This window comes from Ranitomeya variabilis, chromosome 3 (genome assembly GCF_051348905.1).
Source record: "Ranitomeya variabilis isolate aRanVar5 chromosome 3, aRanVar5.hap1, whole genome shotgun sequence".
Classification (NCBI taxonomy): domain Eukaryota; kingdom Metazoa; phylum Chordata; class Amphibia; order Anura; family Dendrobatidae; genus Ranitomeya; species Ranitomeya variabilis.
Window position 1 is genome coordinate 717,547,567 of NC_135234.1, and position 18,519 is coordinate 717,566,085.

The window sequence follows — 18,519 nt, forward strand, 5'->3', positions numbered from 1 at the left end:
TTCCTACTCTGGCAGAGAAAATTGCGCGGGAGCCCACGCCAGTTTTTTCCGTGAATTAATACTTTAATTTAACACCTACAGCTCCAAAATTTTACACACACACACTACTAACATTATTAGTGAGGGACATAAATAAATCTAACGGAGATGCAATGGTTTACTGTATGTAAACCATGTCTCATATCCTGTCGGGTTCTGCAATGATTTAGCAAAAGCCGACAAATGAATTACCGGCTATTCTGCTATCTAGCTCTGTATGAAATATAAATATATCAATATATATATATATATACTGTATATATATATATATGTGTGTGTGTGTCTCACTGACATATATATAGACTGTATATATGTTTTCACGAATATTTGAGCCCATGTACCCATTATATGTCCATTTTGCAAGCCGGCGAGAAAATCTCGCCATATGGATGCCATACGGATGTCACATGGATACTTTGATGAGAAAAAATCGCATCCTCGCATAGCACACGGATGACATACGGATCACTGTTTGGGAACATTTCTGCAAATCTCGGCTGTAAAAAACGGACCGTATTTTTATACATTGTGTGTGACGCCGGCCTTACAGACACAAAATATGTCTGTTATTTGCTGATTTGTAATGTTTATTATTTTTTTTTTTAAAAAATGTGTTAATAATGACATTATTTCAAGTGTTTTTCATTAATTTTTAGTAATTTTATAGGTTGAAAAAAATCGTTTTTATTCTCCCCCTAGAATACAAATACATAGAAATACCGGAGAGACTCACAAAAAAAAAAGAAAAATTACATTTTTTGGAATTTCTTTTTATTATTTTTAGTAGTTTTATAGGAATAAACAAAGCTGACTTTTTCTTCACCTCTAGTATACAGTGAACATAGAAATACATTGTTATATACAATGTAGCTCTATGTATAATCTGCTTCTGGTTTCACTGTCTGCCAAACAGGTCAAGACTATCAAATTCTCTAAAGTTTATCAAAGTAACCTGTAGCTCATATATACTGTAGAGTAGCAGACTGTGAACATGGAGATGCAAGTTTGAGTCGCTGGGAGACCAGATCACAGAAGAAATGAATAATTTAATTTATGGACTGAGCAGAGAGATGCAGTCCCAATCCCCGAGGAGGAGTAATGTAGCGATGAAGATGTCAGAGAGGTGAGTATTAGAAGTCGGGACAAAGCCTTGGCATGGCGGGACTGAGTCCTCAAATTGGGACATAGCTGTCTGTGTCGGTTAGCAGCTATGCCTAATGGAAAAGAGAATAATTAGCTGGGTAGAAAGGCAAAATGAGTAATTGTAAGTACACAGTGCTATATAATATGATGATTACAATATATTAGAATTATGAAAACTTTGATGGGAGGAGGATTGCTTCTTTAAGGGGGCGGCAGAGGCAGAAGTCACCCAACAAGTAAAAAATTGACCGATTTATAAATGACACCTGGCAGGTTGAAGATCTTGCTAAAGGTGTTATCCTTGACTATTTAATTTATTTACTATGGGCCTAAGAAGTAGCAGGCAGGTAGGTATTTGCAGCCTGTTCTACACGATGCCGGCTCAGAGCGGTCATAGTCTGTTCCTGCTGATGATTCTGCAGCTTCACGTCAACAGAGCAGCTCTTCCTCTTCAAGCTGCTCTCCCTGCGATCAGCGCAAGCAAGGTTCAATGTTGAGTGTTGTAGTCTGCTCCTGCTGTCTATATCAAATGTAAAATAAAGAATAAAATAAAAAAACACATTATACTCACCTTAACCTAATCGCCTGAAGCCATTTTCCCCTGTAATAAAGCAAAAATAAAAAACAATATCACTCACCTGTCAGGAGTTGAAAGAATCCAGAGTGTTCCACGCTGTAATCCATCTGTGCAACATTTGCTCTTCAGCATGAGTGGTGGCCAGGGGCTACCGCTCATGCTGAAGAGCAGGAGAGAATGACTCGCTGCAGGGAAACCAAGCCCATGAACTGTGTTGACCTCAGAGAGATCATCGCAGTTCACTGCTCACTGAGGTCAGTGCAATTCATTGGCCTGCTCTCGCTGAAGCGAGTCATTCTCCAGTGTTCTTTAGCATGAGCAGTCGCCTCAGGCCACCACTCACACTGATAAGCAAATGTCGCACACAGATGGATTACGACAAAGGGACAATCTGTATTCTTTCAACTCCGGACAGCTTAAGGATATTGTTGTTTTTATTTCTGTTTATTTACAGGGGACACTGGCTTCAGGGGATTAGGTGTTAAGCTAAGTATAATGTGCTTTTTAATTTTATTCTTAATTTTAATCTTGATGTAGATAGCAGTGGCTGACATTGTGCCTTGCTGATCTCAGGGAGAACAGTGGACAATGAGGAGAGCTGCCTCCAGCAGCCGGCAATGGGGATCAGCGTGAATAGTGCTACTAATTCCAAGGTGCTGCTATGTGTCACACAGATGACACAAGGATGTCATCTGTGGGTCATCAGTGTGCATGTCTGCATGACGTTTTTCGGCCCATGCAGCTGATAAAAAATGGATATGTCAATTTATTTTGCCTATAGACACACAGTCCATGTAAACACACTGGCATGTGCACAGACCCATTTAGTTGAATGAGTCTATGTGCCTCCGTTACTTGTGAAAACTGTCACCACACACACTGGAGATACTGACCTGTGAAGGAGGCCTAACACGAAGTGAACTGAACAATCTTGTTAGGTTCCAGGCTACACCAATAGAATTTCCTATGGAGCGTTCAGATTTTTTTTGTTCCACAACCATGATAAATACCATCATAAATATCTTGCCCAATACTTCTTCATGGAATATTATATTGTGGCATGCAACAACATCAACAGTTTAATGGCAGCTCTGAACATAAGTCATAATCAAGAAGAATGGAGGCTTTATATCGATTCATCCAAAACAAGCCTAGAAGTCGTCTTGCTGCATAATGGCAATGCGTTACCTTCAATTGCAGTTGGTTATACAGTCCACGTGAAAGAAATCTATGACAACATGAAACAGCTGTTGAGGTGCCTGAACTATGACCAACATTTGTGGCCCCTTTGTGGTGACTTAAAGGTGGTTGCCCTCTTACTTAATCTCCAGGGTGTATACACAAAGTACTGTTGCTTTCTGTGTGAGTTGGAGAGTCATGTAAGAGAATATCACTACAATAATGTAAACCGACCTCTCCGACATTCACTTTAGTCAGGGAGGAAAAATGTCCTGCATCCAGGACTTGTTGACCCAAGTAAAATTTTGTTTACTTTTTGGTATTTTGAAGTGTTCCAAGAAGGACTCCTTGGATTTGACAGTGCTTCAGCCTTGGGTAATGTTAACCCTACCCTTCCATGAGGTGCTGTGAGCTAATGTTTATTTAATCGAAGTGCACCTCTGTTTCGTCATCCTCTGAGATGTACTGCGATGATCTGCTGACCGTGTGCACTAGCTCTGCCACGTATACAGTGGGTACGAAAAATATTCCTACCCCTTTAAATTATTCGCTCTTTGTTTCATTGCAGCCATTTGGTAAATTCAATAAAGTTCATTTTTTTTCTCATTAATGTACTCTCTGCACCCATCTTGACTGAAAAGCCCCCCCCCCCTCCCCCCAGCCATGCAGTAGCATGACGTGGGAAAAGGTTGAAAAGTTCCAGGTGGCCGAATAATTTCGCAAGGCACTGTATATCTTTATGCAATATAAAGATATATATATATGTGTGTGTGTCACTGATTATATATATATATAAATATATATATATATTCACTCTTTGTTTCATTGCTGCCATTTGGTATTTTCAATTAAAAAAAGTTCATTTTTTTCTCATTAATGTACACTCTGCACCCAATCTTGACTAAAAAAAAACCCAGAGATGTAGACATTTTTGCAAATTTATTAAAAAATAAAAACTGAAATATCACATGGTCATAAGTATTCAGACCCTTTGCTCAGTATTGAGTAGAAGCACCTTTTGAGCTAGTACAGCCATGAGTTTTCTTGGGAATGATGCAACAAGTTTTTCACACCCGGATTTGGGGGATCCTCTGCCATTCTTCCTTTCAGATCCACTTCACTTCCGTCAGGTTGGATGGTGAATGTTGGAGGACAGCCATTTTCAGGTCTCTCCAGAGATGCTCAATTGGGTTTAGGTCAGGGCTCTGGCTGGGCCATTCAAGAATGGTCACAGAGTTGTTCTGTAGCCACTCCTTTGTTATTTTAGCTGTGTGCTTAGGGTCATTGCGTTGTTGGAAGTGGAACCTTCGACCAAGTCTGAGGTCCAGAGCACTCCTGGAAGAGGTTTTCATCCAGGATATCTCTGTACTTGGCCGCATTCATGTTTCCTTCAATGACAACCAGTCATCCTGTCCCTGCAGCAGAAAAACACCTGCATAGCATGATGCTGCCACCATCTTGTTCCACTGTTGGGATTGTATTGGGCAGGTGATGAGCAGTGCCTGGTTTTCTCCACACATACCGCTTAGAATTATCACCAAAAAGGTCTATCTTCGTCTCATCAGACCAGAGAATCTTATTTCTCATAGTCTGGGAGTCCTTCATGTGTTTTTTTTTAGCAAACTCTATGCTGGCTTTCATAAGTCTTGCACTTCCGTCGGGACACACTGTCATAAAGGCACGACTGGTGGAGGGCTATGGTGATAGTTGACTTTGTGGAACTTTCTCCTATCTCCCTACTGCATCTCTGGAGCTCAGCCACAGTGATCTTGGGATTCTTCTTTACCTCTCTCACCAAGGTTCTTCTCCCACGATTGCTCAGTTTGGCTGGACGGCCAGGTCTAGGATGACTTCTGGTGGCCCCAAACTTCTTCCATTTAAGGATTATGGAGGCCACTGTGTTCTTAGGAACCTTGAGTACTGCAGAAATTGATTCTCATTTAGTCTGACATGCACTATGCGCTGTGAGGTCTTATATAGACAGGTGTGCGCCTTTCCAAATCAAGTTATATCAGTTTAATTAAACACAGCTGGACTCCAATGAAGGAGGAGAACCATCTCAAGGAGGATCACAAGGAAATGGACAGCAGCATGTGACTTAAATATGAATATCTGAGCAAAGGGTCTGAATACTTACTATCATGTCATATTTCAGTTTTTCTTTTTTAATTAATTTGCAAAAATTAATACATTTCTGGGGTTTTTTTCAGTCAAGATGGGGTGCAGAGTGTACATTAGTCAGAAAAAAATTAACTTTTTTTGAATTTACCAAATGGCTGCAATGAAACAAAGAATAAAATATTAAAAGGAGTATGAATACTTTCCGTACCCACTATATATCATCAAACATAAAAAGTGGTTGGGCATCAGTGCACTTAGTCTCTTCAACTTCTGGGGCAGGGACAGTTGGATGGGCCATGGAACCCCAGCTAGTAGAGTCATCAAAACGCAGAAGAGGCTGCTGTATGACTTTGGATTCAGACTGCCTGGCTGATTTGCAAGGAGGAAGTGGAAAATAGATGCCCATGGTCCTCAGGCCCAAGGATGCCCATTGACTGCACTGCAGCCTTTCAACAAACTTTATTAGGCTGACGAACCTGAACAGTAAAACTAAATTCCGATTGGGAGTCTGTGTTCGGTATGTAAACTGTACTTTACTGTACGGATTCACTAATCCCTACTCAGCAGTTATGTGATCAGCACACTGAGCAATCATGGGAGCAAGGCTTCAATGTTATTTCCAATATGTTGAATAAGACTATCATGTTCCAAGACCAGAGTTTGGATGGGTTCCACCAATTGTGGGAACTTTGTTGCAGAGAATTATTTTTGATGTTTTCATCAACCTTGCTGGGTGATGTCCAGGCTTGGACTGGCACACAGGAGAACAGGAGAATCTTCCGGTAGGCCCCTGTGAAGAAATGATAATGTGTAGTGCAAAAAAAATCATCTTATCATTGATTAACAAGCTAGCCAAATTAATATTGCATAGTAACAAAAGTAAATATTTTTTCTAGAGTCAGTATATTTTTTTCTAGGGTCAAATATACAATATTTGCATTTAGCTGAACAGTGGGTCCCAAGAATCACAGTTACTGGTGAGCCTTTGCCCATCCAGTCCAACACTGGTGATGCCTGATGCCGAGTTACTCAATGCTGGGAAGCTTTTTAAAAGCTCGGTGTCCACCTGCTAGAAGGTGATAGGAATTTATGATCTGTGTCACCCTGATGTTGTTGTCCAGCTATGTGAATATTTTTTGCAGTCAGGGGGAGAATGGTAAAATTGTAGAGCACCAGGTTCAGAAACTTAGGAGTTACTCTTATAAATGATAAGTTTTCTGTTTGCCTTCTGGAACAGATGAGCTCTAATCATCATGAGATTGGTGGGAAAGTAATGAATCAGGTCGTTTAATACTTCATTCAGCTCAGATGTTAAACTTTATTTTATTTTTAATACTAAAAACCAAGAGAACCAAGAGTCCAAAATACGCCAAAATTAAATGATTACATATAGTTTTATTTAGAATATTACCAAAAAAACAAGTATTACAAACAGGTAGTCAATAAAAGACAAAAGTGAGTGATCCACAAGTACAAACAATGATCCGGGATCAGGGATTAATAACAGCTAGAACATTACTAGACATGCCAGGAACAAACACACCTGACTAAATGCAGTCAGTATATCGCCAATCTGTAAGGCTGTATAAGGCAGGTGGTGATTTTAATCGTAGGTTGCACAATCGCTACCAATATTGTCACCGCATGTCTATGCAGTACTAAAGCATAATGTAAACATGGGATTAAGGTTAATTACCCATATGTGTAATAGGTCCCGTCCAGATCCCGGTCAGCTACCCCAACGCGCGTTTCGCGTGTAATGAATCCCGCTTCCTCAGGGGGCGTGGCCTAATAGTGATCTCCGTCCGGTTTAAACATAGGTCCCCACCAATCAGGTGATGAGACTAAAAATTACAAGTGCGCATGCGTGGAACGCAAGTGAACGTCAATACTGCGTTCCAGCCTTCATGACCAGTCAGCAGGTCGCAGTCACATGAGCGGGTGAGCGCTACACCCACACCACGGAACTTACGACCGCCCCCGGACCATGAGCTGGAAGTGCAGAGATATTCATAACAGTGAATAAATAAGATTAAAGTGACGTGTGCCAAGAAGGTATATATTATGCAGAATATAGTGCAGAGATAACAGAAATTTACCATTGCCGAGTCCTGACACAATGGGGCACATCTCCACCCGCGGGGTCCAGTCAAACCCATACCCCTTAAGACCGAAACCCCGCAATGAGCGGATAATGCCCCAGGGCAGAACAATGGTAGGCTAGATGCATAGTGTTAATAAAGTGACAAAGTGCAAGGTCGACTAACTGTAATGGTAAAACATAAGACAACTACAATATATATAAAACATAACTAAGTATATATATCACAGTCTAAATGCCGTTATCCGACGTATAGGGGTAATGATGAATAGAGTAAAGAAATGTTATATACAAAAAATGAAGGAATAAAGGTTAATATATAATTGCATTAACAAATAAATCACTGAGGCGACAAAATCCATGAAATTCATCCGCATCAAATTATATTTGACTGCTTCTTTATAATTGTCCATCATGTTTGCTGTTGTTTTTATACACTTCAAATTTCAACGCCAAATAATTCCTCCATCAAAGATGATTGGTGTTTAGATTCTTGTTTACTGGTCACATAAATCACCTCAACCTCGGAACGCGCACAGACTGGATTATGATACTAGCACACTAAAAACAACTAAAACAGATACAAAATTAAAACCGATGGTCAAAGGCAGGGATAAGAAAAAGAAAATCCCCAGCAACAATCAGAGAAAGGATGAGAAGCCTTGTGTCTCATTCAGGCCCATGGGGGTCATGGTACCCAAAATGGTGATCCAGCGACATTCCCTCTGTGCTAGTATCTGTTTAACATTTCCCCCTCTTATACCACATTGGACATGATCAATTCCTCGTGCTAGAAAGGATTTAGGATTGCAGTCATGGCACTGTCTGAAATGACGTGGTATAGTTTTCAGAAGTGCCATATCAGTCACACTTTTGGCTGCCACTATGTCGCGCACATGTTCTCGTATGCGAGTACCCAAGCGAAGTGAGGTTAATCCAATGTAAATTTTAGGGCAACTGCAAACCGCATAATATACTACCTGGGTTGTGTTGCAATTTATATGATAGTTGATGGAGTAGGTCCTTTCTCCACCAACTGAATCAAAAGTAGCAATGCGACTGATGTTCGGGCATGTTATGCAGTTGCCACATGGAAAGCAACCATTGGGTGGTCCACTAGAACTAAAGTTATACTTATTCCCCCTTGGGGCATAATGGCTTGAAACCAAAAGGTCTTTCAAGTTTTTGCTTCTTCTAGCAGTCATTGCAGGGTGCTCAGTGAGACATTTAGAAAGCAATGGGTCACTCTTGAGGATGCCCCAATGTTTTTGGAGACAACTCCTCATAGTGGCCCATTCACCATTATAGGTGGAAATAAATCGAATGATGTTCTGTTGTTCCCCATTTTTTCGATTTATGAGACCGGGGCAGAGTAGTTCATCACGTGAGGCATATTTGGCTCTCATATATCCCCTTCTGATGCTCCTATTACTATACCCCCTTGTTTGAAACCTCACTTTAAGATCTGCTGCTTGGGCCTCAAATTTAGTGGTGGAGGAGCAGATCCGCTTCAACCTGAGGTGCTGTCCAATTGGGATGGCTTTGATGGTACTATATGGGTGGCCCGACTCAGCATGCAGAAATGAATTGACCGAGGTGGACTTCCTGAAGACATCGGTCTGCAGATATAGATTCTCGTCTACCTCGATTTTTATGTCCAGAAAGTCCACCTCGGTCTTACTTGTTTGATACGTCAGTTTGATATTATAACCATTATTGTTTAACTCCTGCATGAATTCCTGCAAAGTATTATCGGGCCCTTGCCATATAATGAAAAGGTCATCAATATAGCGCAGCCAGCACTGCACATGGTCCGCGGCCTGCGGCCCCCCCCACCAAATACCTCACTCTCCCAATAACCCAGGAAGAGATTGGCGAAGGAGGGCGCACAGGCCGCGCCCATGGCAGTGCCGCGCTGCTGCAAATAAAAAACATCCTTAAAGACCAAAAAATTTTTTGTCAAAATAAATGTCAAAAGTTCCATGACCAGATCACAAATGGCACCATCCCAATTGCTACCATCAAGGAAAAAGCGGACCGCCTCCAAACCATCCCTATGGCCAATATAAGTGTACAGCGACTGCACATCAGCAGTCACTAGACACATATTTTCCTCAAGTTGTATCCCATCGATCCGACGGAGTACGTCCGACGTGTCCCTGACATAGGAGGGAAGCGACTCCATAAGTGACTTTAGATAATAATCAACAAATTTGCATATAGGGTCATGCCAGAGACTATCGGGCGGCCCGGCGGCCCGGCGGATCGATGGGATTTTTGTGAATTTTTGTGATAAAGTAAAGGGTAGGCACCCTCGGGAATTTGGTAAGTAAACCACCGCTCACCCGCTCATGTGACTGCGACCTGCTGACTGGTCATGAAGGCTGGAACGCAGTATTGACGTTCACTTGCGTTCCACGCATGCGCACTTGTAATTTTTAGTCTCATCACCTGATTGGTGGTGACCTATGTTTAAACCGGACGGAGATCACTATTAGGCCACGCCCCCTGAGGAAGCGGGATTCATTACACGCGAAACGCGCGTTGGGGTAGCTGACCGGGATCTGGACGGGACCTATTACACATATGGGTAATTAACCTTAATCCCATGTTTACATTATGCTTTAGTACTGCATAGACATGCGGTGACAATATTGGTAGCGATTGTGCAACCTACGATTAAAATCACCACCTGCCTTATACAGCCTTACAGATTGGCGATATACTGACTGCATTTGGTCAGGTGTGTTTGTTCCTGGCATGTCTAGTAATGTTCTAGCTGTTATTAATCCCTGATCCTGGATCATTGTTTGTACTTGTGGATCACTCACTTTTGTCTTTTATTGACTACCTGTTTGTAATACTTGTTTTTTTGGTAATATTCTAAATAAAACTATATGTAATCATTTAATTTTAGCGTATTTTGGACTCTTGGTTCTCTTGGTTTTTAGTATTATTATTGGAGTCGCCAATGGTAATTATTAAGAATTTATAACTGATGTTTGTTGTATAAATATGTTTATTTTATTTTTTATGCTTTGCATATATAGGGCCATGAGGGTCATACTGGCCCACCGGAGAACCGGAGGATTCTCCGGTGGACCCAGGCACTGACACCTGCTGGCATACTGGCCAGCAGCTACCTAAGGCCCTCACTGCTCTAGGGGCCCCCAGCCAGTGGCTATGGGGCCCTTGAATCAAGGGGGCCCACCCAGTGCCAGGTGACAGGAAGCCACGCCTGTCTCCGCTGCTAAAGGGAAATGAATATTCATGCTTCCCCACACCCCCATGGGCGTGTAGAGGAGTGAATACCATTTAACTTTAATAACGGGCAGCGTTAGTCGCAAACTGCAGCTAACACTGCCTGCATGTAAAGCCTCACCACAACCGCACCACTCTCTCACACTCACACACAAAGGACCACACCACATACGCACACGCACGCAGAGAGACACACAGCACCACTCACCTCTCGCAGCACATCCCGGCGTCCTGCTTCCTGCCCGGCGCTTCCTGTCTGAGACAGCACAGCTGGATGACATCATCATTCAGCGCGCAGCTGTTTCAGACAGAAAGCTGCCGACGGGGAAGAGGCTGCCGGGATGTGCTGCGAGAGGTAAGTGGTGCTATATGTCTGTTTGTGTGCGTGTGTGTATGTGGTGCGATGCGGTGCTTTGTGTGTGTGTGAGAGAGTGGTGCAGTGGTGTGTGTGTGTGAATGTGGTGTGCTGCTTTGTATGTGTGTGAGTGTAAGAGAGTAATGTGGTGCTGTGTGTGTGTGTGTGTGTATGTGTGCGTATTGGAGATGTGTGTATTGGAGATTGGCAATGATGGGGTGGTGGGGAAGGACAATGGGGGGGGTGGGGAAGGAGGCAATGATGGAGGCGGTGAAATGGGCAATGATGGGGGTGATGAAATGGGCAATGATGGGAGTGGTGGAGGAGAAAGCAATGATGGTTGTGGTGTAAAGGACAATGATGGTAGTGGTGGAAGACAATGTTGGTGGTGGAATGGGCAATGATGGGGGTTGAGGGGGAGAAGGCAATGATGGTGGTGGAAAGGGCAATGATAGGGGTGGTGGGGGAGAAGGCAATGACGGCGGTGGAGGGGAGAACAATGATGGAGGTGGAAAGGGGCTGCATTATACCGTATAAGGGGGCTACGGTATACTCTATGGGGGCTACATTATATTCTGTGATAGGGCTACATTATTCTCTCAGGGGACTACATTATATTCTGGGGGGGACTACATCATACTATATGAGGGGGGCAGCATTATGCCCCATGAGGGGGCTACAGTATACTCTATGGGGGGCTACATTACACTATATGAGGGGGGCTGCATTATACCCTATGAGGGTGCTACATTATATTTTATGGTGGGGACTGCAGTATACCTTATGAGGGGGTTGCATTATATTTTGTGGGGTGCTGCATTATATTCTATGAGGTGAGCTGCATTCTGCATTATATTATATGAGAGGGGCTGCATTATATTCTGTGAGAGGGGCTGCATTGTATTCTTTGAGGGGGGCTACATTATTTTATAAGGGGGGCTGCATTATATTCTATGAGGTAGGCTACATTATATTCTATGAGGGAGGCTACATTATATTCTATGAGGGGACTACATTATATTCTATGAGGGAGGCTACATTATATTCTATGAGGGGGGCTACATTATATTCTATGAGGGGGCTACATTATATTCTATGAGGGGGGCTACATTATATTCTATGAGGGAGGCTACATTATATTCTATGAGGGAGGCTACATTATATTCTATGAGGGGGCTACATTATATTCTATGAGGGAGGCTACATTATATTCTATGAGGGGGCTACATTATATTCTATGAGGGGGGCTACATTATATTCTATGAGGGAGGCTACATTATATTCTATGAGGGAGGCTGCATTATATTCTATTAGAGGGGCTACATTATATTCTATGAGGGGGCTACATTATATTCTATGAGGGAGGCTACATTATATTATTTGAGGGGGCTACATTATATTCTATGAGGGAGGCTACATTATATTCTATGAGGGGGCTACATTATATTCTATGAGGGAGGCTACATTATATTCTATCAGGGCGGCTACATTATAATCTGTGAGGGGTCTACATTATATTCTACGAGGGAGGCTACATTATATTCTATCAGGGCGGCTACATTATAATCTATGAGGGGTTTACATTATATTCTATGAGGGAGGCTACATTATATTCTATCGGGGGCTACATTATATTCTATGAGTGGGGCTACATTATATTCTATGAGAGGGCTACATTATATTCTATGAGGGAGGCTACATTATATTCTATCAGGGCGGCTACATTATATTCTGTGAGGGGTCTACATTATATTCTATGAGGGAGGCTACATTATATTCTATCGGGGGGCTACATTATATTCTATGAGTGGGCCACATTATATTCTATGAGGGGGCTACATTATATTCTATGAGAGAGCGACATTATATTCTATGAGGGGGCTACCCCAACCCCTGCTACATAATTAAGACGTGTACTGCCTTATATTATACCCTGATATTAGCTTGCTTTACCACACAATTGGTGGTCTTGTATTTATTTTTATGTAGCTACATAGTGGGCCCCAAGAATTATTTTCTCTGGTGGGCCCAAGGTGCTCCAGTCTGACGCTGAGGGCCATCATGTTACACATTGTTGTTCACAATGTTAATTCCCTATCTGTATGTCTTTGGAGTGGTGAAGGAAACCAGAGAATCCGGAGGAAGCCCACACAAACATGGGGAGAACATACAAACTCCTTGCAGATTTTTTTGGCAAGATTGGAACCAAGAACCACAGAGCTGCAAGGCTGCGGTGCTAACCACTGAGCCACTGTGCTACCCCGAACTTGATTGAAGTAAGTTGATTCTGTTACAACATATTCATTCCTCACTTGTTCAGTCTTGTACTGTACAGTAAGGTGAGCGTTTTTCCTTGACTCTTCACCCTGAGTTACTCTTGTTGCTGTAACATCCTTACATGGCGGCCACTTGATGTAGTCGGCCACCACAGCAGCGGCAATAAGATTTATTATCATGTATTTTTCTAAAACGCCCGAATCTAGGAAGATAGAAATAATATTGGTTAACAGACTGGCAAGAATGTTGGTTGGTAACATGGATTGTATCAAAAAGAACAAATTGTAACAATACATTAAGAACAGGCCCTAATATACAAAATATAAAATGTAGAATCCGTAAAGGGGTGCGCCACTACTAGGATAAAACATTTTGATCAAAATGTTTGGCCCTCATAAAATAATAAAGCTTATACTCCCCTCCCATGCCGGTGCCGGTCCCACGGTGTCGGCACTTACTCTCCGCGGTGTTGTGACGGCTTCAGATGATCTCGGACTTCCTCTTCCTGCTCAGTTCCATATGTTTGGTCCTCATAAAGTAATAAAGCTTATGCTCCCCTCCCATAACGGTGCCGGTCCCACGGTGTCGGCACTTACTCTCCGCGGTGTTGTGACGGCTTCAGATGATCTCGGACTTCCTCTTCCTGCTCAGTTCCATATGTTTGGTCCTCATAAAGTAATAAAGCTTATGCTCCCCTCCCATAACGGTGCCGGTCCCACGGTGTCGGCACTTACTCTCCGCGGTGTTGTGACGGCTTCAGATGATCTCGGACTTCCTCTTCCTGCTCAGTTCCATAGGAGGTGGGGACAGTGGCGCCAGCACTGATTGGGCATCGGTGTTACATGTCACAACACTACACAAGGGCCCCGGGGAGCGCGAGTGCCGACACCATGGGAACTGTGCAAGCCCAGGAGGTGAGTATGAGCTTTATTATTTTATCAGGGCCAAGCAAGGAGTATGAGAAGAAGTTATCCAAGTAGCGGACAACTTCTTTAACCCTACTGCTTCCAGACGTTAGTCTATACAGAAAATAGTAAAATATAAAAGCATAATACCAACAGAACCACATCAGTGTCATTCCACAGTGATTGTGTTTCATGAGAAATTGAATGATCAGATTGACTTACCTGTTATCACATAAAGTACAATGATAGTAGACGTTATACTTTATGGTATAGTTGTGATACATCTTCACCTGTGGCAGCTCAGGATGGATATAAGTAATTCTTTTTGCATAAGCCTGCCATAACGGACCATGGTTGTCACACTGTTCACCATCGATCAACCAGCAGGCCACATGACACATCTTGTGTGCAAGTGTGGATCTTAATCGCTCTGAAAATAGAAGTGTTTATACAGACATGAGAAAAACTAAGTGCACCCTGTTTGTATTCTTTGCTTTTACATATCCGGACATAATAAAACAAATCTGTCCCTTAGAAGATCTCCAAGGCAGGGAAATACGACCTCAGATAAGCAAAACCGTACAATTATTTCTTTATCAAAAACGGTTTGAAAAGTTAAGTATAACATAAAAATCAATATTTTGCAAAGGAAGCAGGAGCTGCCAGCTTTCGGCCATGCAGGCAAGTCCAGAGCAATTACAGACACCACTTAGAGCCCTGGGAGCAGAGGCTGTGAAAACCCTGCAGCACCGACTGACAGCCACACTGAAATGTGTACTGTAGAGCTGGCTGTCAGTCACTGCTCTCAGTTGCTGCTCTCAGTACTGTGAGTAGTGACTGTAATTGCTATGAGTGTGACTGCATCACTGAGAGAGGTGGCTCCCGGGTAAAGTAAAATTCATTTTCTTCTAGGTGCCGCACTTTCAGTAAAGAGGCCTGATAGATTCATAACGTTATTAGCCTACATATTGACCCTATATCATGAGGCTAATACCACTATCGAACCTGATAGGTTCCCTTAAAGTCTATATTATGGGCAGAACATGACTGCTAATTCCCCTATTAATTCCTATTAAAGCAGAAAAGGTGTTCTTAATATTTCACATACAGGATTTGCATGTTGGCCTACTTTTTGACAAATAATGACACAGTGTTATTTATCATGAGTTCTTTTTGAGGTTGTATTTACCTAATTTTAAGACATTCTAATGCCCAATTATTTTTTATTTTGAATTTTACATAGAATTCAAAGAGGGTGTACTCATTTCTTATCATGAATGAATGTACATTGAGTATAAAACATGTATTACAACACAAATAGCAGCTTTTTACCATGTACATACGTTATTTTATGAAGATCCTATAAGCGAATTAGTAATATCAAACCTACCGGCAGAATCCAAGACTTTAACGGAAAGTTCTATCTTGGACGCATGTTGGTTATTCTCCACCAAGTTAGTGGTCTGAGCAGATGTTTTGGTCAGCCCCTTATTCCACACTATTTTTATTTTTGTAGGAAGCTAAAAAGGGTAAATAAATTCCATTATATCTGTAAACTCTTAGGTGCCAATCTAATAAAGTACCCAACTATCATGTCATTTACATTACTGGTCTTCATATATGAGGCATGGGGTATTTTGAGAAGTCCAAGTTGTGAGAGCAACAATAAAAGTAAACTTCATCTAAAATATCCAGATGTCAACTAAATTATTTTATTTATAAAAGTAAAAAATCCTTTGAACTTCACGCCAAAAATCGAGAATGTCTCTTCATGGTGGATCTCATGTAAGGTCTCCACTGATTCCATAGATAAGAAGAGGGTTTTCCTGACATTTTAAATAACGACATTTCAGAACAGTGACAAGAGGGTTAGGGTGCTCTCCAGAAAGCTAAAGCCACTTTTCTTGGACATAATTGTGGGAGGAGGGAGAAGATGGATAAATCTTGTATAACCCAGACAACCTTATTGCCGAAGATGGTTGGTACAGTCGCTCCACAAGCTCCACTTTATTCTTCTGGAAGTTGGTCACGTAGATGGAACCTGGTGATAAGATGCCTTCCAGGAAACAGGCAAGGAACTTGCACATTGGCAAACTGGGAAAAATAAGGAATCATCTATAAATTCACAGGAAACATTTTTTTCTTAATTCACGGTTTTATATATTGATCAATATGTGCAACACAACTCACCTCTCCTCAGTATCGGAGCTCTCCGTACTATCAGATGGTCCATCTGTACAAAAATATGAAAGAGTGAAAAGACTTTTCTAAGTTTTAAGCTCAAAATTGATGATTCTGCTGAGACATGTCAGTATACGGGTCCATGCTAGAGGAGCATCTATAAATATGGAGTTAATAGGACTACAAATATAGGATCAAACCAGAGTGGAATATGATGCTGATCAGACTGCAAGAGAACCATAGAATCCTACATTAGGATCATGTTCTCGGACATTTTAATGAGGTCCAAACACAATAGGACACTGAAGTTTTAGCAGATGTCTACCCCATCTATTGCTCAGTTATACTGTCCTGATTAGAAGTGAACATGTCCTAAGTAGCCGGAGGGTGGAACCTCAAAAACCTCAACCTGGTTGTCAGGAAATAAATGCAAGCTGAGATTATATGATCTCCAACTAGATATGGAAAGTTAAGTCACTTAATGTGTTCTTCACTACAAATGCAGGTAATACTCTCATATTAATTATTATTTATGGAAGAGTAAAAGGAAACGTAGAGATCTGTCCACTGGGTCCTCCATCTAACATGAAAACAAACATCCCATAACCTTATTTGCTGTGTCATGGTAGCTTCCATAGGTTTTTATGGAGATGTGGGAACAATTGTATAGGACTCTACTGATCTCTACGTGACTTACAGTAAAACTTAAGCAAATTCATTGCACTGCTGTAAGAAATTCTATAGAGACAACAGTAGCCATAAGTCAACATGGCGGTCAAGTATTTTGCCAAAATGTAAATGTCCATGACCTGAGACAGCACAGAAAACAAAGAATTGTTCTTTATAGAAAAACATAAACCAGAATTTTATCTAGAAATTTTTATTTACTTTTATTTGTGGAAGTTTCTCCTTCACTAAAATCCTCATTATCACTAATAATAATGGTGTCATCATCGGTTCTGTGAAATAAATGTAAGAAAATATGAGTCCACCATTAATCATTAATCCCCATGAAGTATCTAGTAAGAGATAAGATGTATGTCTTACCTGGTGGTATTCTCCAAATCACTATCTGAAGATAGTACTTTCAGATCTGTGGAAGCAAAAAAGAATAAATCTCTTTTTAGAATATTGTATTAGTAATGATGGACAGGATGGCAGCCAAGATGGAAGACATTAGTACTGGACGGGGCAGAACAGGGACATTATTGCAGGATAAGAGCCAGAATGATGGACTTTAATACTGGATAGAGGTCAGGATTGGGAATGTTATTACAGGATGGCAGTAAGATGGAGGACAATATTACAGGATGGTGTTAGGATGGGGGACATTATTGCAGGATGGTAGCCAAGAGGAGGGGAATTATTACGAGATGGGGGCCAAGATGGAGTACATTATGACAAGACAGGGATGAGGAATACATCATTACATGATAGGGGACATTTTTTCAGAACAGAGGACAGTATTATAGGATGAAGGCCAGGACGGTGACATTATTACAGGATGGGAGCTAGAACAGCAGACAGTATTACAGAGGCCTGTATATCTGACCAATATGCTTCTGATGTAAGACCTCTAAATTTTATCCCAGGGCCCTTTGGACTCTAATTACATCGCTGCTCATTATCATAGGCATACAATATAGATATATCCAAACCCTTACTAAAATGTGCACGGAAGCTGCACCCGATGATGACTACAATGACAGCTATCAATATATCAGACCCTTTTCTGTATCAGAGACAGTACCTGGTTTACTCGATGATGAACTGCAATTGAAGCCCCTGGTATCATTCAGGCTTGGGGACCTGGGAATTGGCCGCTTCCTTGGATGAGACTGGAATAATATCAAACATGTCAAATAAACTCAGTAAATATGAATATGCCCAATTTATAATCTTATCCCATATTCCACTGGTTTCCATTTAGACACCTATATGAATGTGTTCACCATTGGCCTTGGCTTATTTCATGTCCAGAGTCTGACAGATGTAGGAAATACTTGTGATTAGGATATAGATAGGGATGGTGATGACATTTACTTGTCTTCATACAATATTTTTATGTATCCTGTACATGGACAAATTGTCACAAGTACCACAACCGAGGGCAATCTTTACCCTGCAAACTAATCTAACCTGTCACCCCAATGTAGTTGTTTGGGATGTTTATCCTAAGTGTATTCTAATTAATTAACAATATCAAATTGGAAGTTACCTGATGGAAGTCTTCATCATCATGACTGTCCTCGCTGTCAGAGAGAACAGTTATTCGCTTAAAGCGCTTTTTTTTCATCATATTTGAAAAAACTCAAGAACTCACTTAGAACACTCCTTTCTCTACAAACTCCTACAAACACCCTCAACGGAACTTTGGATG

At 41.5% G+C, this 18,519-nt stretch overlaps 1 protein-coding gene across 1 annotated transcript in view; it reads right to left on the reverse strand.

The window, feature by feature from the left end:
* Positions 1-5,488: 5,488 nt before the first annotated feature.
* LOC143817161 (uncharacterized) overlaps positions 5,489-18,519 on the reverse strand; it is a 30,966-nt gene continuing 17,935 nt past the window's right edge. Inside the window, exons 3-12 of the mRNA XM_077298324.1 lie at positions 18,358-18,391; positions 17,890-17,977; positions 17,187-17,232; positions 17,028-17,098; positions 16,149-16,191; positions 15,921-16,052; positions 15,349-15,478; positions 14,181-14,388; positions 13,089-13,255; positions 5,489-5,849 (exon numbers count right to left, since the gene is read on the reverse strand). Of these exons, the coding sequence (XP_077154439.1) occupies positions 15,463-15,478; positions 15,921-16,052; positions 16,149-16,191; positions 17,028-17,098; positions 17,187-17,232; positions 17,890-17,977; positions 18,358-18,391 (430 nt within the window). The 3' untranslated portion in view covers positions 5,489-5,849; positions 13,089-13,255; positions 14,181-14,388; positions 15,349-15,462. The remainder of the gene's footprint in view (positions 5,850-13,088; positions 13,256-14,180; positions 14,389-15,348; positions 15,479-15,920; positions 16,053-16,148; positions 16,192-17,027; positions 17,099-17,186; positions 17,233-17,889; positions 17,978-18,357; positions 18,392-18,519) is intronic.